The sequence below is a fragment of the Ruditapes philippinarum genome, unplaced genomic scaffold (genome assembly GCF_026571515.1).
Source record: "Ruditapes philippinarum isolate M1 unplaced genomic scaffold, ASM2657151v2 ctg31_1_1_1_1, whole genome shotgun sequence".
Taxonomy (NCBI): domain Eukaryota; kingdom Metazoa; phylum Mollusca; class Bivalvia; order Venerida; family Veneridae; genus Ruditapes; species Ruditapes philippinarum.
In genome coordinates this window covers 319001-343762 of record NW_026860696.1, presented here as the reverse complement: position 1 = coordinate 343762, position 24762 = coordinate 319001, and the positions used below count along the sequence as shown (strand labels likewise).

General features: G+C 33.3%; 1 protein-coding gene across 1 annotated transcript in view; it reads left to right on the top strand.

Annotated features, from left to right (window-relative positions):
* LOC132713093 (FERM, ARHGEF and pleckstrin domain-containing protein 1-like) overlaps nucleotides 1-24762 on the top strand; it is a 111015-nt gene that overhangs the window by 33054 nt on the left and 53199 nt on the right. Inside the window, exons 2-6 of the mRNA XM_060695563.1 lie at nucleotides 1907-2078; nucleotides 14013-14117; nucleotides 15447-15565; nucleotides 19189-19286; nucleotides 20875-21004. Of these exons, the coding sequence (XP_060551546.1) occupies nucleotides 2004-2078; nucleotides 14013-14117; nucleotides 15447-15565; nucleotides 19189-19286; nucleotides 20875-21004 (527 nt within the window). The 5' untranslated portion in view covers nucleotides 1907-2003. The remainder of the gene's footprint in view (nucleotides 1-1906; nucleotides 2079-14012; nucleotides 14118-15446; nucleotides 15566-19188; nucleotides 19287-20874; nucleotides 21005-24762) is intronic.

Sequence of the window (24762 nt, the reverse complement as noted above, 5' to 3'; positions counted from 1 at the left end):
GACATGGTAAGTTGTATTTCGTGTAAACATGGTCTAGCATGTGAGATGGTTTTGACCCCTGGTGTTGCTTTAAGTTTGTTACACCCGAGGTTAGCTAAAATCGTCTTTCCGCCATGTAACCTACACTGTTTTGGTGCGCTGTAAAACCAAACAAAACAAAAAGCAAGTTGTTTTAATTGACGGATGTTTATACATGGAAGGGAATGTTTATAAATGCTAAATAGGAAAAAAATTTCAAAAGCATTTTTCATTCAGTTTAATAATTTACATGTCAGCATATATTGTGTAGCTTTTTAAAGATGAATTAGTTAACGAAGAAATTTTCTGTGACTTTATTTCGAACTTTAAAGATGAGTATTTTTAAACCTGAGTCTCGATTTCTTTAACAATAAAAATGGAAAAAATAACTAAATTGAAAACAAAACATGATTTTTTTACTGTCATGAATCTTATGACAGATTTAATGATAAAAATAACAATATTGTCATATTCAGAACAATTTTCAAGGACATTTCCTAGGAAAGCAGGTTTGAATATTGATAGTTTTTCATTGACAGAGGTTAGTATTGTAAAACTAAAGTAATTTACTACGGTTTACTGTTGCCATATATTATTTATAGCAGTGATTTATTTATAGTACTTTTAATTACTAAGAAATGAGGAAACTGATTACCTGGAGAGGAGGAAACTTTGTTATGCATTGTAACAAATCTATGAATTACATTTTCATGCATAATGGACGGTTTTATATGTCATACCTGTTGTATAAATACTAAAGCATTATAATTGCTAAAGATCATAAATGGACTTGGCCGTATATATAATTGCAACAGAACCATTCATCATTTTTAGGAAAAAATTTAAATATATGTATTAACTGAATAATAAGCTAACAGTACAGACTATGATCATACTTTATGGATCTCATTGTGGTGAAGGTACCATTTTCTGCACGGGGAACCGTTGCCCATAAATGACGAGACATTAGAATTGCAGCACCTTTTATCCCTGCGTGATCTGATGTGGTATCTAAATGGGTTCAAATAACTAGAGTCTATGCATGTCTAATAGCTCCAGCAGGTGAAGTGGTTTTGAACCCTGGTGTTGCATTGAAGTTTGTAACAAAAACCTTCTTTCCTGTTACGGCACCATATGACCAAGTTAGTGCGCCGTAAAATCAAACAAAATAGACTGCACAAGTCAAATAGGTAGATTCGATTGCCACTAATAAGGGCAAAAAAATTGGCTGTTACCAACTGTAAACCTGCTTATCAGACGCGATACTTGACAAGTTTCTCTTACTATTAGGTCTTTAGCTCTTCTTACTATCAGAACTATGAACCTCCTGAATTTTGTTAATTTTTTTCTTGTCCCTAAAAAGTAAATAATTACACTGTTTCAAATTTAAAGTTTACATTACACTTACATTTTATGTTAAGCCAAGGTCTGGCTAAAAATTTCTTGAGAGTTTCCTTGAAGTATTGTAAGCTGACAACTTTCACAGCCTATTGTACAGCTCTGAGAACTCATGCAATTAATTCAAGATGCTTTGAGGAGCACATTATTGTCTTTTTGACAGTCATATTTGACTGTCCAATTATTTTCAGAATTTAGACAGAAAATGCCTTTATTTCCTCAGCTCCAAATTGCATTATGAAACCTCCCTGTGCATCGTTTTTCTGAGTAAATTATTTCAGATCACGTCTAAGGCAGAGATATTTCTCATTTTGCTTGATTGAATCTGTTATCTGAAGCAGCCATTACCCTTTCATTATGTACAGTTAGATATATTCTAACGTGTTTCTGTGTTAAGGTTATCAATCCATCTTTAGCATGACTGTATTAATGTGTTACTATATTAAGAAATGTTATGTAATTTAAGTTGACTCAATGTTTCTATTTTTAGAAGTGATGCAATACTACCTGACAAGATGATGATACAAAAACCAGGTCAATTTTAACAGATTAGGGGCCAGGGCCCCAAACAGCCATCCTCGTTAACTATGGACAAAAAGGGGAAACATGTCAGCATTCGGGTCATCTTCTTAGATGATCAGGTGCACGCCTTTCAAATACATGTAAGTATATATTTATAAACGTTAATATAGGGTGTAAACTTTCCATCAGCAGCAATCAATTAAAAGTGTGGCTGTCCTAATAAGCTTTTTTGTATTGAAGAAAAAGTCCAGCTTTTATGATTGCCGCACTGTCATTGTGGTCATTGTCATGTAAAAACTTCAATGTTAGATATCAACATGAAACTTGGGATACATCATTACAAAAAAAGGCAATATTCTGAAAGTAAAATATTTTTGAGTTATGACCCTTTTGTCACTTCTTAATAAAGCTTTTAACAGTACAAGTGTTAACAGCACATGCCCTACCCATTCTGAAGATTAATTTACCTGCAATCTATGGTCTTATAGTAATATGGAAACTGTGATTCAAGTTGTAATTAAGTCAGGTCCTAATGTAAAATGACTACAGAGCTTTAAGCCAGGCTTTTAACTTGCTCTGTTTATTGTTTAGAATCTGTTTGATAATAGAGTGACATTTATTTGGAAAGCTTTTATACCAGAAATAAAGCTAATTGTTAAACTGGATATAATTTAAGAAGTTTCTGGCATAGTGGCAGAAATCAATAGATTGTCAATGTCTGGGCTACTGTTTGAGTTGGCTACGAATTGATAAGGAAAAAAATATCTTTAAAAAAAAGGGAAAAAAAAGATGACCAGACACTTGGAAGGATCAAATGAAATTGGTCATGTCTTGTCTCCAGATGAGATAAGACGTTGGCATTGTCTATTCAGAGTAATAAATTGTCTTTGTCACCATGTAAAAAACCACAACAATCTGCATAAATCTTTATAGCCAGGTTTGAAAATAATGATTTTCAAAGTTTAACCCTCTTCCTTCTGAGTTTACATAATGTTTGCTTTCACTTTAAAACAGTTCATATTATAAAGCAGTTAAAGAGATTTTAGCATGAAAGAGTCATAAAATTAATCAAAAATTGATTTGTCCTTCACCACCAGATTATAACAAGGCCAGGCGGCATATAGATGCAGCCTGACTAAGCTCTACAATGTTGGTGGCTTGATTTTTAGCTTGTCTTTTTCAAAGAAAAGGGAGAGCTTTTGTTCTCATCTCGGCAGTTGTCTTCATTGTTGCTGTCACACTGTGGTTAAGATTTTGCATGCAAGTTGGTATCTCCAAAACTACTGAAGGGAATGGGTTGAAACTTCACATGCTTATTTGAGAGCATTGTTAGGGATAACTATCCAAGGTCTACAATTCTAACATGGACTTTGACAGAATTATGGCCCCTTTTGAAATTTGAAAATCAACATTATCAAGACTCCTGTTTTACTATCAAAAGCTCTGGGAATTGTGGAGCATGTTGTCCTACTGCATGACATCTCTTGTTTTGTATTTTGATATTGAAATCCCTTTGAATTGGAAGTAGATAATATAAAACTGATCAAATCCATTAAATAGATTTAGCTTGGTTAAGGTAACAAGTCAAGTTGGATGCCTGGAAGTTGAGACTTACAATTGGCTGTATATACTATGTGGTATGCTACTATTCGAACGTGTCTTACAGAGAACAATTAGCGTATATATTGAGACATACGCATAGGAATACTAGTAGCCCGGAACGCCGTATTATCGGCGTAATAAGTTTCCACTATGTACGCGTTATTTTTCAGTGCCGGATTAAATAATTTATATTTTGCGTGAACAAGCAGACACCTTTTCTACAAATTTTCCGTAAGAAATTCAGTTTATGCTTAACTGGGTCAAAGATGTTTAGTTTCAATACGCATGACCGCATACACAACTTCCTAAAGGGAGAAAACTCTATTATCGACGTATTCAGCATTGATCAACTATGGCAAGCCGTTGTTGTAAAAAAAATGACTGAAAACTTGTCTTACCTTATAGTTTGGCTAACCACCGTCAAATAATTATCTTTCTGTACTTTACACACATATTATGGTTGATTTATAAAGTTTCAATTGAAGAGTATGATTCAACAAGTTCATGGTTTTCAAAATAAAATGTCACCAAACAATGTCAAAGTGTTATTTCAAAACAATTAACTGGATATTTATAAAGTCAACATGGAACTGGAAACAGTTCAACAGTCTTAAAACAGTTTTTTTTACAGTTTTAAATGTATTTATTGGCAATGTGGACATAGAAATTCACTATGACGCCGCACAACCTGAGAGAAGAATAACAGAGTAAAAAAACTTACCTAAAAATGCATATGTACAACTTGCTCTGCTCAGGATGGTAAATAATGTAAGTGTAATTATTATGTAAACGGCCTTCCATAGAAAAAAAAAGTGACGTCATCAGTGTACATTGAAAAGTGATAGAAGACGGATGTTATTTGTTGTGGATAAAGCTTTGAAAAAAGGAATAAGTTGAGGTATAAGCACATTAATTATTAGGATTTTATAGATTTTTATTAATAATGAAAAATTTTATCTGAATTTGTGACATTTTCTACGAAAATTTAGGGATTTGATGGAGCGTTAACTTCTTTGTTATTGTTTACTCACGTGGGAGGGTGGTAGGCGGTGCTATTTATGTAAATTACCGTATTTTCGGAATACGTCGATAATAGAGGTGCGCCGATAATACCGAGTTGGAGTATAACATTTAAGGTGTCTAAATATTAGTTTACACAGAATTTATTTTTAAGTAAGATTGTGTAAGAAGCTATAAAGACATACCCAAGAACAAGCCAGTACTAAGCAATTTTTTTCTTACTCAAGGAGACAATGGCTTGCCATTGCTAAGGTTTGAACCCACATGATTGCTATTGTATTATCTTTAATTGTATGTCCAACGCTGAACCAATCAACTATGCTGCTACAAATTAAAATATTGCCAAAGAGCAGTGCTGACACATCTGCAGGTGTGTGCATACAGTAGTGATAATGGAATTTTACACATTTCTTGATGTCCCTTTTAAAGCCACAGATGGTTCCATGTTAATGGCATTTTGTATGACCTTATTGAGAAAACTTAGAACTGGAATTGAATGTAAACAAAAGGAAAATTAGTCTGGGGATTCAGGAATCTGGAATTTTGGATCTCATTTATAACAGAAGTCTTACATTCTCAAAACTAATCTCCTATGTTCTGGAAATGAATAGGAAAAAAATAAAACAAGTATAATAGCCTACGAACAAATTCCATAATAGTTTAATTTTCAGGAGGATGCCTCTAGATTTATGTTCAAATAACTAGAACATTGGAAAAATCCATACTAATTTTCCATACATCCTTAAATAACATTGCAAAAGAAAATGACGAAATAAATTCTATTTTAGTAGGTCACAGTGAATATTTCTTTTTTCTTCCAGCAACAGCAGCTGTAGATATTTAATTGAGAAAATTTAGCCAGAAATTATTCTCATGTATGTTATATTATAACATATTATAAGTTATGATAGTACCTTAGTATCATACACAAACCTCAGTAAATCATACAGGCAAATCTTATTACCTTATGAAGCCAAGTCTATGTGAAACATATTAAAACAAACCCCAGAACCTTATACAGACAAGCATCAGTGGCTTACACAGGCAGGCATCAGTATCTCATACAGACAAGTCTTATATCTCATACAGACAAGTCTTATATCTCATACAGACAAGGCTCACTACCTAATATAGACAATCCACAGTACCTCATACAGACAAGGCTCATTACCTAATATAGACAATCTACAGTATCTCATACAGACAAGGCTCAGTACCTAATATAGACAATCTACAGTATCTCATACAGACAAGGCTCAGTACCTAATATAGACAATCTACAGAACCTCATACAGACAAGGCTCAGTACCAGATATAGGCAATCTACAGTAAGTATCTCATACAGACAAGGCTCAGTACCTAATATAGACAATCTACAGTATCTCATACAGACAAGGCTCAGTACCTCATACAGACAATCCACAGTACCTCATACAGACAAGCCTCAGTATCTCATACAGACAATCTACAATATCTCATACAGACAGTCCTCAGTATCTCATATAGACAATCTACAGTACCTCATATAGACAAGTCTCAGTACCTCATACAGACAATCCACAGTACCTCATATAGACAATCCACAGTACCTCATACAGACAAGCCTCAGTACCTCATATAGACAATCTACAGTACCTCACACAGATGAGCCACAGTGACAGTACTTCATACAGGCAAGTCTCAGTTTCTCATACAGGCAAACCTAAGTATCTCATAGGCAAGACACAGTGAGTACATTATACCGACCAGCCACAGTACCTCATACAAACAAGCTTTAGTACAGGCAAACCTCTTTACCTCATACAGGCAAGCCATTGTACCTCATAGAAGCACACCTCATTTTAGTGGCTAAGGGAAAAATATTTCCTGTGTGAGGCTTGTTGTCTAGTACTAGCAAATTATTTCTGCAGACTGATTAAAGAATCAAAAGAATAGGGAAAAAGAAATAAAAACTGAAAAGATTTACTGTGATAATCAGGGTATAGATTCTTCTCTTGCCATTGACCTGGGGAAATGTTATTTTATAACCATGAATGTCGGATATATCCACATGTGATGCCGTATTAGAGTATAGGATAACTTTAATTAACCTATATTGAACAGTAGCGTGTAGTGCTTCTCTGACAGTTTCTAGCCGAGACGGCAAATTGTTTCCAATCATGAGAGATTTCCTCTTGAACAAATATGGCAGAACAATTTGTTAAGTTGATTGGCAAGCAAACAACATCTTTACTCCATGTAAACATCTATATATTTAGTCAACAGTTTTGGTTCCCAATAATCAGTGGTATCTCAACAAGATGTCACATTTTTCTTTTAATTATTTTTCTGAAGTCGAGTCTATAGTGTTGACTTAATTAGATGCTTCATTGATAGCCCAGATAAGTTATGTAATATACCTGTAAGATGATCTTCCATGGGCTCTGATGGAAGAGCAAGACCCTAAAAAATTTTATGCCCTTTTGTAGTTTTGAATTTACTTGGCCGATTACATACCATGAAGATATGAAGATCACTGAGAAGTGCCTTAAACTGCTGACTTTACTGAAAATAATGCTAACTTAATTAAGCTACTGTAAAAATTTATGAAGACAGCATTTTTGTGTCGCCTCTACGGAGTAGTGGCGACATATAGGGATCACTTCTCCCTCTTCTGTCTGTCTGTCTGTCAGTCCGTCACAAAACTTGTCCGGACTACTCCTCATAAACTACTGGTGCAATTTCATCCAAACTTTACAGGAATGATCAGTACCAAGTCTAGTTGTGCATATTGTCAGCATTTTCCGGTTCAATGATTTTTGTAAGAGTTATGGCCCTTTAATATTTTTTACTTTTAAAGTTTGTCCGGACTACTTCTCTTATACCACTAATGCAATTTGAATGAAACTTTACAGGATTGATCTGTAGCTCAAGTCCTTGGGCATATTGCACGGGTTTTCAGGTTGAATGATTTTTGGCCGAGATATGGCCCTTTGATAAAAAGGTGTTTTTTTCTGTGTGTTGCCAGATACACAAAAGCTTGTCTGGACTACTTATCATAAACTACTGGTGCAATTTTATCCAAACTTTACAGGAATGATCAGTACCAAGTCTTGCTGTGCACTGTCCGCCTGTCTGTCTGTCACAAAACCTGTCCCAACATGAAATTGGCCATCATGAGGCGACACATGTGATCACTGATCGCTCTTGTTCATTTTAAGGGCTGCTTCCCCATGGGAAGTGTCTTTTAAATCATGCAGTTTTCCCCTAAAATTCAATTAAATTACGTTTTTTTTCTTCTCTTTTTTGCAAAATTTCTCAATGCTGTCTTATTTTTTCCCTAAATTTAAGTGAAGGGCCTTCTTCCCCTTCCTGTGAAAAAGGGCCCTGAAAAAGTTTCTCATTCTGTACAGTTTAACCAAACTCTTATATAAGGAATTATCTTCAGCTAAATAGAATATAAATTCAAAGCAAAAATATACATTTGTAGCTGTGTATAGGACTTGAGATTTGGACTAGATTATTTGAGAGCAAGTTTCACTATTATAGCAGTCAAGTGTTTAAACTGTGTACAATATTGATCTATACAAAGGTCGATGGTTCCAATCTTGTACTCTCATTCATCCATCAAATAGGGGAATTCCGGTCTTATGACAAACAGTCGTTACAACAAATTTCTAGAGAAGATCCTATTTTTGGTAAATTTCTAATGCGAAGAAGGTATTTTAGGTAAATTTTTAGTGATGATTGTATTTTAAGTTAATTGTAAGTGTAGGACTTATTTTATGTAAATTTCTAGTGAACAACGAATTTTTGGTATTGATGAATATATTTTGTTTATGTCAGATTTCATTCAGCTCCCTAAGTTTAGCCCTTAACTTATTGTAAAAGAAATTGAATTAAGGTTATTCAGTTATTAAAGAAATTTTTTTATTACACAAACCAGCAATATACACTGGCCAATGCTGTCATTGTAGGCTGTAGGCCTATCCTCACATCAGTGTGGTCTCACTTGTGACTTTAATTTAGTAACACGAAATTGAAACAGAGCTTTAACCCTTAGCATTCACACATATTTGAAAATGGGTATGGGTGAAGATGTTTTGTTGTTGTTGTCATTTAAATATATAATATGTTCATGACTATACAGTTATTTATTATGTAATAAGTGACATCAAAGAAAACTTCATTTAACCATTGTTGTGTAATTAATGGTCATATATGGAATAAAGTACAGTTTATTTTGAGAGGATGTAATGATGAATTGGCACATGTCACTCTCAAAGTAACCTTAGTCCCCAGGCTAAAATAAAGGTAAAATGAGTACAAAAAAACTATACTATATTAAATTTATACCTATTGTACTTTGAATTGTGGGACAGTCTATGGATAAATAAAGGGGGTTCTCTCAAAATACTTAAATTATTTAGTACCCAAGACTATAGAGCATGGTCAGGCAAGATGTATGTTACTCCTGCAGGCTCCACAATGGTGGAATTTATTCTAGAATAAAAAATAGCTTTTTCAGTGTAATCTTTATTCACAGGAATTTGAAATTCTATTAAAAGATAAGATATACATCAAGACATAAGCCCCTTATATAGTTATAGTAAGATATAAGTTCTTTATATAACATCAACTTTATTATGATAAAGAGGGCATATATTTCACATCAAATCAATTTTCTTATCTATTTATAGAATTTTATTTTATTTCATGCTTATAGCACTGAAAAAAGACAAAAGATGATAATGATAAAGAGAGCATAATTATAGTTTACCATAATTTTCATATTTATTGATAGAATTTCATTCGATTTTACGCTTGAAGCATTTTAAAATGAAGATACAAAAAGTCACAAAAGCTGACTTTCTGACAACATTATAGTATAGTATTTAAAAAGGAAAATCAGAAACTGACAAATTGTTGGGAAAAATGTGGCAAAGAAAAATTGTTGGGGAAAATGTGGCAAAGAAATTTGTTGTCCTGTATTAAATTTGCATTTGAGCGTAGAAAATCTGCAATATGACTTAAATTAACTTAAGTGTGACAGTGAGTGATAAATGATTGTGGAATATATGTACATTGAAGTCCTGTAATGAAGTTGGAGACAGTAAATATGTCTGCCAGTGACGTCTGCTAGACTATAAATGCAGCATAATGCAAGTTTATTCTGCATCATTTCAGCTGTTGATATTCCATGTCTAGAGTTATCCTTACCATAAAAATCACAGAAAACTCATTAAAGATTCGAAAAAAAAAAACAGCAAAAAAAACTGCAGAAAAGAAAATCCCTATAAAATCAAACAAAGAAATAGAAAGAAAGAAGAGAAATTATACATGAAATCAGTTATATTAGCAGCTAAAAAAAATGAATAGGTAAAATTTGTATAGTGGCAACATAAAAATTACCATTTGAGACTCAAAATTGTGTGAGATTAGTTGCCAAGGAGAATTTTGGTTCGCTTGAAGTTTGAACCAGGAACCCAAAGCTGGATTTCAAATCTGATACTCTCCCTGTTTAGCTTATAAGCAGCAGACTCAAAGATAATTGATAATTATAGATGTATGATAATTGATATAACAGATGCAAGTAAGATATTCTAATCAATTTTGAAATTGAAATCTTCAAAATTTGAATTGCTGAGGTCTAAAGTTTGCTTCATTATGATTGCATTGGTCATATGACACCTATTTGGCAAACACTTTAAGAAGAAAAGGTCAAATTTTGTGCTAATTAATTTTCCCCCATATTTCACAATCATATTTTGATTTAATTGTTGTTTCTTTACCAGTAATTTACTCTTAATGTATAGCACCACATGTTTGTTGACACATCTATGAAAGTGTTGTTATTAATTAAGAACACTGGGATTCCAGGGGGGTGTTACCAAATGCAATTACTGAAACTAAACCTTTTTAAATAGATTGGGTTTTCAGACTGATCAAAGACATGGTCAGGCTGAAGCATTTATACCCTTAATTAGGAGTTTCTTAACTGAGGCTTGAGGTCATGAAAATATTCTGACTTTGTTTAATTGCTCCTTGTCACAGATTGTCACCTTAGTGCAGTAATGGATTTCCTCCTTATTTTATTTAATAGGAGTTAACCAGTTAATGCACTTAGGAGATGAATCTGATAATTTGTAAACTCAAAGCAACTGGCTTTAAATTGTCATTTGAGGGGTGACCATATAAAATAGTAGTCATGTCAACATGCATGTATGTGTGCTTTGGACTTCTCAGTACTGGTGTGTGGCAAAGGCAAACTATTAGTCTGCAAGAATTTAAAGTGTTAACAGTAAACTGCTCAATTTCTTAAATGGACTTGTCCAGCTTCCATTTTGGAACTGTCCATTACCAATTTTGGGGATATTATAATGAAAATATTAAGTTGATAACCAAACAGCATGCTCAGAGTGCATGTATGTGCAGACTAAAAATGTCTCCCTTTATACTGGTGGCAAAAACTTAACCATTTTGAGGGTTATAATTAATCCTGCTTATTGGCTGTGCTATTTAATATGATACAAAATAAATTACCCTATTAGTTTACAATAATAATCTATTGGTAGTAACAGACACCACATTAACTGTCAATTTTTCTGCTCAGAATTATATATTTATTTGATAAATAGATACATAAGGTGTCAGTAATGTGTTTTTGTTGTCACTATTATATGAGATCAGGTGTTTCTGTACACAACATTACTGTAGTAGACCAATTAACTGAGGATGAGAAATTCTAGAAGAGGGAGAATTAGACAATAAGAAAGCATTGGAAGTTTAGACATATGTTTTATTGTCAGAACTTGTAAGAATGTACACATAATTTTATTGTGCATTGTTAGTTAACCTTTACCATATTAAATATATATCTGAAAGTAGTCCAAGTTAGTGTTAAGATTATAATCATTATAATATGCATTATCAATCCTAAGCTGAGAGTGCAGACTATATCACATTAAAGGGACTCCACTGAGGTCTTTTGACATGGCAGGACTGGAAATATTTTTATGAGATTAATGTTTAATTTGATATAAATCTAGACCAATAAATTGTGTGCAAAATTTCAGATCATTCGCTCACTCTGTTTTTCCAGAATAATTATTTTAGTTGTGAAAAAATGAGCAAAAATTGAAAAGCTTTGCAACACTTTTCTCTGCACAAAAGTAAGATTTTTATTTTTTTCTGAGTATACTTTCAACTTATTGTTTGGACATCTTTCCAGTATTAAGTGCCCCTGCTAATCTATGTAAAAAATCAAATTTTATGTTTTGAGTTTACCTCAGTGGAGTTCCTTTAAATGGAACCTGATGATGAAGATTTTCGGTTTGTTTTATTGTTAAAGATAGATTATACGGTGCATTCTTAGCAGAGTGGCCCTTTGTTGAGCAATTATCTCTGTAAATAATCAATGGTATCATTCCCAAGTTAACCTAAGCAATAAATTTATTTTCAAATCTCTACAAATTAACAGTATCATTTCTTTCCTAAGTAAAACTTTACAATAAATTTAACCTTAACCTTTCAAGTCAGCAACACCTTTTGGCAATAACCAAAGTTTTTGTCTTCCAAAGGAGTAAACTGTTGCTCCGCAGAGGATAAATTGTAAAAACTTTGATTTAATAAATGATAAACCATGTTTTATCCAGGTTTTCTGTAACAGTAATGGTATCTAAATCTGTAATTGTGTATGTTCTTCACTAATGAAGACATGTCAATAGACATGCTAAATGTTCTTGAATTATTCACAGCATGTTTTCTTTCCACGAAAATATGACAAATTATAGACAGCCTGTCATTTAAGATAATGAGGTTTTCTGTTGTTTTTTTTCTCCCCCCTGTAAGCTGGATCATTTTTCTTCTGTAATCAACAAATGGATGTGAGCAATCCGCTCATAGTCCAGTTTTCATGATGTATTCCCCCCAATTGCTCGAAATATTATTGCATTGTCTGGTCCAATAAAAGCAGTAGCAACTCACGTTATAGCTCGAGTTTTCAGACTTTTAAGTATTGATTGTACATAGTTGTCGACTTGTCGTTTTTCGTTGCCATGTAAAGTAGGAATTACCGCATTTACGTATCCAATAAATTGGCTGTTTTTTTCTTCACCCACTTGTTTACATGATTTTGGGAAGTTGTAAACTGTTTTGTCTATGTCATAGGCTTGTTCATCAAATTGCAATCTGTGGCTATTAGTAATAGAAAGAGCACCGAAACACGAGGCTATCTGATTTGTACGAGGGGGCGTAGCCCCCGAGTATAAATCAGATTGCCGAGTGTTTTGGTGTTCTTTCTCTTTTGTATCATAGTCAAACATGACAACACGTTCCCTGTTGTCATAGTATGAAACCCCAGAAAAAAATAACCAATGAACGAGCATTTGAATATGATAGCTCTGCCCCTTTCCCTTTCTCTGCCGTCACAATATGTAAACCCCGGCAAAAATGAACCAATCCACGGGCATTATCTGGAGTGCGGGTAACTGATACCCGCACTCCAGTTACCGCACTGTGCATGTATATGTATACGATTTAACTCTGACACTTTTTCAACAGAAAGGTACCCAAACTATGATACAAGAATTATTGTAGTTTAGACTACCAGAAGCATATCAGTCTGTTTAATATATATAACCTATGAAATATTCGAGAGTTGACGTAAAACTGTTTCAAGTTCATTTATTTCATACAAGCTTCTACTGTTTTGCATTTAACCCTTGATTTATATGGTTCCTGAATGAAACTATCCAGAACCTACTGTTTCAGAGTTTATGCACTTACATTTTTTTTTCATAGAGCCCCTTTTTATACAGAAATAAGTTTGTTATTGCTTTTCTGTTAGAATATTGTATTTGTATGAAAATCTGGGTGGTTGAGATGTCTACAAACACTTTCCTCTCACTGCTGTGGGTTCAAATCCCAATAGCGATTTGGGATTCTTTCATTTGAGGAAGCTATCCAGCTAGCTTATGGAACATCGGTTGTTCTACTCCGGTGCCCGTTTGTGTCTAAAACAATGCATGGAAGCCATCTAAGGTGTTCCTCCACCAGTAAAGCCACCATATGACCTAGCTATACTGTGTTGATGCGATGAAAAACCCAACCAAAAAGACAATAAACTATTAAATTCCAGTCAAGTAGAAATTACTCAGCTGTAACTTAATCAAGCATCATTTTAGATCATACTCAAGATTGGACTTGGACCAATATTTTTACGGCCAATATTATTCTTGATAATTTCTTTGAACGATAACCCAGACAAATATTTCTCTTTCTTGGAGATATAAACTAGACGTCAATATAATTTTATTGTCAGTAATCCAGAGGTCAGTTGCTGTATACCCTTTAAGGCTATGGTACTTAATGGAATATCTTTTGACCAATATATAACCTTAAGGCCAATATTACACTGTCCAATAACCTAGTGTCCAATACTTCTATTATAAATATCTATGTATATGTTTCAGATCAAGGGATTTGGTCAAGCACTTTGGGACGCTGTGACCAAGCATCTAAGTTTGGTAGAATCAGACTACTTTGATCTAGAATATGAAGACAGCAGGGGTATTCAGGTGATTATCTAATGTCAATTCTTGTTAAAAAATGAAAAAAGAAGCAAATTAATATGTTTTAATCAGTAAAAACAACATAATTGTTGATATTTAAATGTGACACATTGTATTGGCAGATGCCTTTTGTATATACAATGATTGTTATAAACACTAATTGTTATATTTTTTGACCCGAAGTGCAGTGCACAAGAACCGGCACTCTGCACTTCTTAATTTTTGAGTTATTGCCCTTTGTTAATTTTCATACTTTATTTTTCTCCAGGCCATTTCTCCTAATGTATAAAAGCTATGGACTTGAAACTTCATAGGATGATAGATCTTATTTAGAAGAAGTGCAGTGCACAAGAACCAGTGCTCTGCACTTCTTATTTTTTTTGAGTTATTGCCCTTTGTTAATTTTCATACTTTATTTTTGTCCAGGCCATTTCTCCTAAAGTATAAAAGTTATGGACTTGAAACTTTATAGGATGATAGATCTCATTAAGAAGAAGTGCAGTGCACAAGAAGTGGTACTCTGCATTTCCTATTTTTTGAGTTACTGCCCTTTGTTAATTTTCATACTTTATTTTTGTCCGGGCCATTTCTCCTAAAGTATAAAAGCTATGGACATGAAACTTCATAGGATGATAGATCTTATTAAGAAGAAGTGCAGTGAACAAGAAGTGGTACTCTGCATTTCTTATTTTTTGAGTTATTGCCCTTTGTTAATTTTCATATTTCATTTTTGTCCTGGCCATTTCTCCTAAACTATATCGTTCACAAGGCGACACATCTGACCCGCAGAGTTTTAGTGAACAGTAATAGACGTTATTAATTAACATTATGAACACAATTAGATGTTATTTACCATTATGAACATTTATAAATGTTATTTAACATTATGAACACTAATTCATGTTATTTAATATTATGAACTCTAATAGAAGTTAATGTACATAGTGAACACTAATTGAATTTGATGTTATGTTTTTTGACATTATGAACACAAAGTAATGTGAACACTTATTGATGATATTTAATGTTATGAACACTAATTTATGTTTTTTGACATAATGAACACTATTTGATACTATTTACCATTACGAACACGAATTGATGTTATTTAACATTATGAACTCTAATTCATGTTATTTAACATTATGAACTCTAATTGATGTGAACACTGATTGATATGAACACTAACTGATGTTATGTTATTTACATGATTTTATTCGTTTATGCAGGTTCTTTTTTCTCTGTTAATGTATACCTGCATGTATGAGTTTTATGTAAGAATATAATATAGTTATCAATAATATATTAATGATAAAAATGTATGATATATTACAGAACTGGTTGGACAGAGATAAAGCTATATTAAAACAGTTACCAAGTGCAGACACACCTTTGAAGTTTCTTGTAAAGTTTTATACTCCAGACCCTGCACTGCTGGAAGATGAGTTAACCAGGTCAGTATTGTAATATCTTAGTCAATGGTCTGTGACCTTGAAACTGACCTTAGTATGTCTATAGTTGTATGTTGAAGAGCATGGAGTAATGTGAAAGTAAGGAGTTTTAGCTCACCTGTCACAAAGTGACAGGGTGAGCTTTTGTGATCGCTTTTCGTCCGGCGTCCGTCCGTCCGTCTCCGTCGGTCCGTCCGTCCGTCCGTTAAACTTTTAACTTAAATGACATCTCCTCATAAACCACTGAGCCAATTTCATCCAAACTTCACAGGAGTGTTCCTTTGGTGGTCACTTTTTAAAAATTGTTCCAAAAGAATTCAATTTCCATGCAGAACTCCCATGCGAAAGAAAAAACTTTAAATATCTTCTTTTAAAAAAACCATAAGAGCTTTAGAGCTTAGATATTTGGCATGAAACATCTTCTAGTGAGTGTCTTACCAAGTTTTTTCAAATAAAAGCCCTGGGGTCAAAAATTGGCCCCGCCCCCGGGGTCATTGATTTTTCCCCTATATGCATATAGTAAAAACTTAAAAAATCTTCTTTTAAAGAACCAAAGAGCTAGAGCTAAGATATTTAGCATGAAACATGTTTCTAATGGGTGTCTACCAAGTTTGTTTCAAATAAAAGCCCTGGGGTCAAAATTGGCCCCCGCCCGGGGGTCATTGATTTTCCCTATATGCATATAGTAAAAACTTAAAAAAAATCTTCTTTTTAAAGAACTCAAAGAGCTATGGCTAAGATATTTAGCATCAAACATGTTCTAATAGGTGTCTACCAAGTTTGTTCAAATAAAAAGCCCTGGGGTCAAAATTGGCCCCGCCCCGGGGGGTCATTGATTTTCCCTATATGCATATAGTAAAAACTTAAAAATCTTCTTTTAAAGAACTCAAAGAGCTATGGCTAAGATATTTAGCATCAAAACATGTTCTAATAGGTTGTCTACCAAGTTTGTTCAAATAAAAGCCTTTGGGTCAAAATTGGCCCCGCCCCGGGGGTCATTGATTTTCTTTATATGTGTATAGCAAAAAACTTAAAATCTTCTTTGAAAAAAACCCAAATAGCTAGAGTTTAGATATTAAGCATGCAACATCTTCTAGTAAGTGTCTACAAAGTTTGTTCAAAATAAAAGCCCTGGGGTCAAAAACTGGCCCGGCCCCAGGGGTTGTCATTTGTTTTTAACTATATGTGTATAGCAAAAACTTTAAAAAAATCTTCTTTTAAAAAGCCCAATGAGCTAGAGCTTAGATGTTTAGCATGAAACATCTTCTTATGGGTGTCAACCAAGTTTGTGCAAATAAAAGCCCTTGGGTTAAATTGGTCCTGCAATGTTGGGGGGGGGGGGGGGTGGGGGGGCCTATATACAGGTGAGCGACCTCAGGGCCATCATGGCCCTCTTGTTAAATTTCTTTATCTTAGGTCATAGACGAGTTACAAGTATGCCCATAATCTAAGTGAAAGTTTAGCTTAAAAATGATTTCAGTAGGTGAGAATTTTCATATTATATTCATGCAATGTGGTCTTATGATGTAATTTTTGACCTATTCAATGTTTAAGGGATTTCAGCATTGAAATATAAACATTGAGCTTTTAGTGGTATAGAGCCAAGTTATACTGGATGTATTTGCAGACTGGACTGTCTATATTTGTAGGCTAATCTCATACATTTATAATGTTAAGCTCATAGAAAAAAAAACAGCCACTTAGATATAATTGAATTTGGTTATATTCAATTGAATTTTGTTGAATTTTAATTCAATTTAAAAAACAATCTGTTCTGTGGTTGTTGTTTTAAAAAATAAAGTTGAATGCACTTGTATCTCAAGTGAAAGTTTTTAAAAGGATATGATATTTGGCTTATGTTTTATTCATGATATAATCTGTTACAGTGAAGCTTGAATAAAACATAATTACATAAAGTAATAAAAAGTAATAGCATTAGAACACAATAAAAATAAGACATTGATATTGCAAAAGTCTGGCTGTATAGCTTCTTCTCCCCAGTGTTGAACTTTAGAGATGCTAGCATATTTTTTGAAAAATCTCCCTTATTGTTCATAGGTTGGGTTAAAATTTCATATATTACATTTATGTTCAAACATGATTCTGAAATATTTAAAATTGGAACAAAAACATGTACCCATTCCAAAAATTAAAAACCCAGTAAATTATAATCAAGATTACTAATGTACTCACAGTATGTTCAAATTATTAAGGTTACCCAGTATATTCAAATCATTAAGATTACCCCAGTTTGTTCAAATCATTAAGATTACCTAGGATGTTCAAATTATTAAGATTACCCAGTATGTTCAAATCATTAAGAATACCCAGTGTGTTCAAATCATTAAGAGTACCCCAGTATGTTCAAATCATTAAGATTACCCAGTATGTTCAAATCATTAAGATTACCCAGTATGTTCAAATCATTAATAATACCCAGTATGTTCAAATCATTAAGATTACTCCAGTATTTTCAAATTATGTAGATTACCCAGTATGTTCAAATCATGTAGATTACCCAGTATGTTCAAATCATTAAGATTACCCGGTATGTTCAAATCATTAAGATTACCCAGTAAATTTTTCGAAATATTAAGATTACCCAAATTGTCCAAAACATCAAAATTACCCAGTTTGTTCAAATGATTACGATTACCCAGCAAGAATTCCCAGTATGTTTATTTTAACAGGACCCTATGTTCATTTAACATATTGTGGGTTGACCACAAAACTGCAGTAACTTTCATGAAATAAAGGACTTACAACACTTTACAGTTTTGCAATCAGCCCTCAATATATGCTTCTAACTAAGCAAACTTCTATAAGAGAACCAGGCTTCAAGATTAGAATTTTTTTCTGAGTTCTGACAAGAATCTCAGGATTTTCATTGGTCAGTATACATTCTGTACTGTTTTTTGACCTATCAAATATTCAGCTAAGAAAATTTCTTTCAAACCTTGTATCCAGTTTTCTTAAAATTTCCTTGGCCCATTTGTGTACAGCAATGACGCAAAGGAAATTATTACTGAAGCAAAACCAGCATAATTTATTTTGTGCTGCAGATTAGATGCTAATTAAAACTTGAAACAATTACTTGTTACTCAGATAATGCAGGTTTAAATCTTTGTAATCAATTACAACAAGAATTGAAAAAAAAACACCTCAAAATCTGTCTTGGTAAGATTGATTTCCCTTGGATTATGCTAATTACCATATTATATACTATTATATACTAGGTCTTTGTAACTCATAATTGTATTAAAGATACATATAGAGATGTAGTTGGTATCTGGTAAGAGTGATTTCCCTTGTTACCAATTAAGTATTATTTCAGGCATTTATGTGTTTTCCAAGAATAGATATTTTTAACATCTGGTAAGAGTAATGTCCCTTGGATAAAGCTGTGTATATATGATATTAATAATATATACATTATTTTAGGTCTGCATTTTCCCCAGAAATAGATATATTTAGCATCTAGTAGGAGTGATAGCCCTTGATACCAATTGAATTAAACTGTATAGTATTAATATAGGTAATAGTCAAATTTCCAAGAATACTTCTAGCATTTATGAGAGTGATCTCCCTTAGTACCAATTAACTTACAATATATTTTATTATTTCAGGTATTTGTATGCTCTACAGATAAAGAAAGATTTGGTGACTGGGTCACTGACTTGTAGTGATAACACAATGGCTCTTCTTGCATCATATATTGCTCAAGGTAACAAATCATTACTTTCATGGTTGCTATAGAGAAAAAGCAAGATTAGTTCTTCACAGAAAGATATATGTCTAGTTTGTAGTTACCCAGGTGCCTGATGTGCCTGAAACACAAGGTAGCGCTTGTTATTCTGAACAAACACAGGTGAGAAGTCACAAAATTACCATAACATGGTCATAGTGACTTGAAAACCCAACCCACGGGGGAAAAAAATGTGAGGTGTTATTTTTTGCATTTTTACTTTATCTGTTATGTATCTGTACAGTAGACCTTTGATATGTCAAAGTTGAAGGGACTTGTGCAAAAACTTTCAAAACATGAGAACTTTGACTCATATCATAGCCTCAATTTAGGGACACAATTTGGAGTTGTTGATGTTTTCAAGGGACTTACAAATAGCAAAACAAAAGGAAAGGGCAATAACTGTGAAATATATACTTTAAGATCAATTTCATCAGTGTAAATTAGTTCTTTCAAAAAAAAAAAATTGAAAAGGAGAAAAAAGGGATGTGGCCACACACTTTTAAGGACATGTAGAATACTCAGTGGAATAAATTCTGATTACTAATTGTGTTAAATTAATTTTACTTATAATTGGACAAGATCAGTAAAATTTTTAAATATGAAAAGAATTTGACAGGCCCATTCTAATAATGCAAATAAATTTCAGGACTTCTGATTGGCTAGCATCTTGGTTAATATTTATCTCATTCAAGCTATTTCTCCTATATAACCCATCAGCAAGTTGTATAACTAATGATAAAAATAAATAGTTTAACCCTTTCCCTCATGAGCATATTGTGAAAAATGGCCGTTTTCACTGAAAAGCCTCCTGTTACAAGTTCAAACTGCTATGAAACTATGAAAAATGCTTCAATACTAATCAAACTTGGCACAAATGTTGACTGGACCATTGCCTTTGTAACGACATGCTCAGTCTTACATTTCCTGTTACCATGGCAACGAGGGGACATCTCAAAATTGCCAAAAATCACTATTTTGCCTCGATTTTTTCCATCAAAATTTATTTCAAAGTGCTGCAACTTCTCAAGGGATTGAGATAGAGTCAAAGGCTTTTCAGCGCTGGTTACACGTTACCTTATGATCGACCTGGGGTCATTTTTAGCCTCTCACAAGTCCAAAATTTTCTTGGATGGGGGACGGAGCCAAAAAAGTGCTCACTTTTTGTAGCAACATTTCTCAAATGACAATATGTGTTTCAGGCCCAAATAGGACATTTTTTCACTATTTCAGGCCTAAAAAGGGGGGGGGGGGGGTCGAAAGTGCATTGTTTCGCGTATAAATGAGGTAAAGGTTTAAAGCTTGTATTGTGGCTAGGGTTTTGATAATATTGCAAGAGGTTCAAAATGGCCATAGAACATGTCAGAATCTTTACACTCATTTTATTTATGAAACAGAAAAATTCCTTTTAAGAAAAATAAAAAATGATTTTTATTTTGTAAATTGACAGCAGCCTTGTTTATGATATATATTATATCTATGTTGTGATTATCCAATGAAAATTGATGTTACAAACATGCAGTGTTTCAGCTACGGTTATATAAAGTAAAAATGGGTATATTTTCAGCTGAAGTAGGGGATTTCCCTATTGAAGAATATGCAGATCACACTTATCTCCGTGCCAACAATTTACGCTATATCCCCAACCAGACGGAGGAGATAGAGAAAAAAATCATGGAATATCACAAACAACATGTGTATGTATTCTTCTTACAATTTATGATAAGTTTATGCTAGTTCACTAGGTAGTGTGTTTGTGATCTAGGCTGTTAGTGATTGCTTGTCCTAATTTTATGTTCAGTTATGTTTTTGAGTGCAAGTTGGTGTCTCCAAAACTATGTAACACCCCAGTTACACAGAGCCATCGGTGATTGATCGGTAGTTTTTTTAGCCAAATTATGGAGTGAACAGATGACAACGTATTTAACACCGATATCACCTATTGGTCACCTGTTTTCCACCTATCAACTGCTATTGGGGAAAGATAAGTTTCATCGGTGAAAAATTACCGATTGGGATTTTTAAACACGTTTAAAATTCTTGATTGGTGAAAATATTTTAAAAATAACCGACGGCAACCTATATCATGAGATATGCAAGCTCTTAATCACAGATATCGCCGATCTGACAAAGATAACCACATATGAATCACCGGCCAGTGACGAAAAGTGTTTAACCACTGATGACTAGCTATCAAACACCGATTAATCAGCGTTACGCCCGATTTAGCTCCGATTTACAAACGATAAAAACCAAAAGTATTATAGCATTTAATCATCGACCCATTCCCGTTTGAGTTTGCTTTCTGTCACCGATGGCCGTTTACACAGAAAACCAGACATAAAATCACGCATGACAACCGATCATAACAGCGAGTAAATTTAAAATTAAATGACCGATTGGGGACCGACCGTCTGTGTAACTGGGCCCTAAGGGAATGGGTTTAAACTTAACATACTTATTTAAGAGCATAATAAGAGGTCACTATCCAAGGTCCATAAGTTTACCTTGGATATTGAGAGAATTATGGGCCTTTTAGGACTGAGAAAATTATACAGTATACAGGCCCCTTATATTACTATCAAGCACCGAGAATAGTTGAGCATGCTTACCAGAATGAAGTAGGTTTTTATTTGGCAAATTTGTCAGCGATGTCCGTTAGGTTGTGTAAAATGATAGGAAGTTAAAATTGAACAGTATGTTCTTGTTATAAGACATAAATTGGCACAGGCGGGGGCAAATAAGAAACAAAGAAAATTATTGGCAGCCTATTGGCAGAAATTTTGATGTTTTAGGATAAAGTTAGTTCATAAATGATGTGAGATTGTATAGTAGTAAAATCCAGAAGTTATATTGTGTGTAATATATAGATTCATCACACAGACTAGAAAATAAATGTCAAATTTGCATTATTTGTCGAGTATGAATGTGTTTGGTATTTATATTTTATAGAAATATACCATTATTATGACACATGTAAAGCAGTATGTTGTATTATAATAAGACATATCACTACAGTACAATGGCTATAAATATTCAGCTCGACTATTCCAGGAATAGGGGCATCTGTGGCTGACATGTTGTATTATAATTACACACTATACACTACAGTCTAAGGCTTGACTATTCCAGGAATAGGGGTTGACTTCAAACATATCAGGCTTCACTGTTGTTGGTTCAAATCTGGCTACAGACTTTGAATTCTTGCATGTGTGGAAGCTTTATTCAGCCAGCTTATGGAGTGTCAGTTGTTCTACTCAGGTGCTCATTTGTACCTAAAAAACTGCAAGGAATGAGGTCTCCCTACACCAGTAAATCTGGAAACTGGCAATATGACCTTAACAGTGTTAGTGTGACTTATAACCCAACAAAACAAAAAACAAAAAAAGGAGCAGTTGAAATACATGTACCTTACAAAAAAGGGGCTTATAAATAGCTTATCCCTGTGTTTTTCATTATAACACTAGGTAAAGTTTTTACAAGCTAAATAATTTTTATCTTGACTTTTTAAAGAATAGTAGAGCTTTTATATGCACCTGGGCATCTATTTGGTGTCGGTATATCGCTTTAGTTAAAGTTTTGCATGCAACATGATATCTTATCAACCACTTCATATTTGCACATTTAGTTGAGAGCATAAAAGGAGATCACTTTCCAAGGCCCTTAACTCTAGCAGAATGATTGCCCTTTTGAAGTAAGAAAAAAATTCTTGGTAAAAGTTTTGTATGCAACATCAATCTTTCAAAAACTACTAATGATAATTGACTTGAAACTTAATGCAAGTCTTCGGGATCATAATTGGAGGTCACTTTCCAAGGCCCATAACTCTAGTATGGATTTTGACAGAAATGTGGCCCTTTTTGAAGTTTTAAATTTTGCATGCAACAAAAATCTTCAGAACTACTGAAGTCATAATATGAGAGCCCTGCCCAAGACCCATAACTCTTGCATGGATTTTGAGAGAATTATGGGCTTTTTTAACTTGAAAAATTCTTGGGTTAAATTGGCATGCAGCATCAATTTTTAAAAGTAAAAAAATGACAAGAGTTTTTAAAACATTAATAAAACTCAAGAAATTAAATTTAAAGTGGAAAAAACAATATATTGAACTGTAAACTTTGGATATCTTCAATAACCCTTCTTACATTGGTAGCCATAGCAACCAATTGGGGAAAAATAACAAATATAAATTTTCTCATCTTGGAGAATTATTCAGTTTAAAATTTTGATCTATAATTTCTATTATTAACTTGGTTATTTTTAACATAGAACCTGTTACATGAGAAGATCTGTGTGTCTTTTCTTAAATTAAATTACTGAAAATAGAAAACTTGTCCCGTATCATTAATTTTGTAATTTTACCCTGAAATTTTCATCTGAAAAAAGTACATTGGATAATATGTGGAGAATTTTTATTTATATTTCACAGATATGGTTTTCGTGATCAAGTTTTAAGCTCTTATTTAATATCTTTGATAAAGATGGGAAAAGATTTTATTCCTTTTTTATAATGTTTTAGAAATGACAAAATATGTGACAGCTTTGGGAGTATGAACCGTTTTCACAAGTAATTGCGTCAGAATTCATTGCTAGATGTAATTGATTATGTGTTTCATTTCAATTTGTTTTTGTTTTATTTTTGCACTTTTGAAATAAAGAGATTAAATGCAATGTTAAATCTGTTGCAATTGGATAATCTTGAAATTTTGGGTTAAATATTTGAAAGAAGATTATGATGTAACCTTTTTTTTCATTTTTGGAGGAAAAAATTAACTATTTTGACATGATTGAATTATAAAAATTGAAATAGATTAAAGATAAAAATTGTATTATGTTCGGTAGCAATTTTGAAGGGGAGATAACTTTGCATTTTTTAGCTCACCTGTCACAAAGTGACAGGGTGAGCTTTTGTGATCACTTATTGTCCGTCGTCCGTCCGTCGTCCGTAAACTTTTACTTTAAATGACATCTCCTCATAAACCACTAAGCCAATTTCACCCAAACTTCACAGGAAATTTTCTTTTTGTGGTCACCTTTGAAAACTGTTCAAAGAATTTAATTCCATGCAGAACTCTGGTTGCCATGGCAACCAAAAGAAAAAACTTTAAAATCTTTTTCTAAAAATCCCCAAGAGCTAGAGCTTAGATATTTTGCATGAAACATCTTCTAGTGAGTGTCTACCAAGTTTGTTCAAATAAAAGCCCTGGGGTCAAAATTGGCCCCACCCCAGGGGGTCATTGATTTTCCCTATATGCATATAGTAAAAACTTAAAAAATCTTCTTTTAAAGAACCCAAAGAGCTAGAGCTAAGATATTTAGCATGAAACATCTTCTAATAGGTGTCTACCAAGTTTGTTCAAATAAAAGCTCTGGGGTCAAAATTGGCTCCGCCCCCAGGGGGTCATTGATTTTCCCTATATGCATATACCCGATAGTAAAAACTTAAAAAAACTTC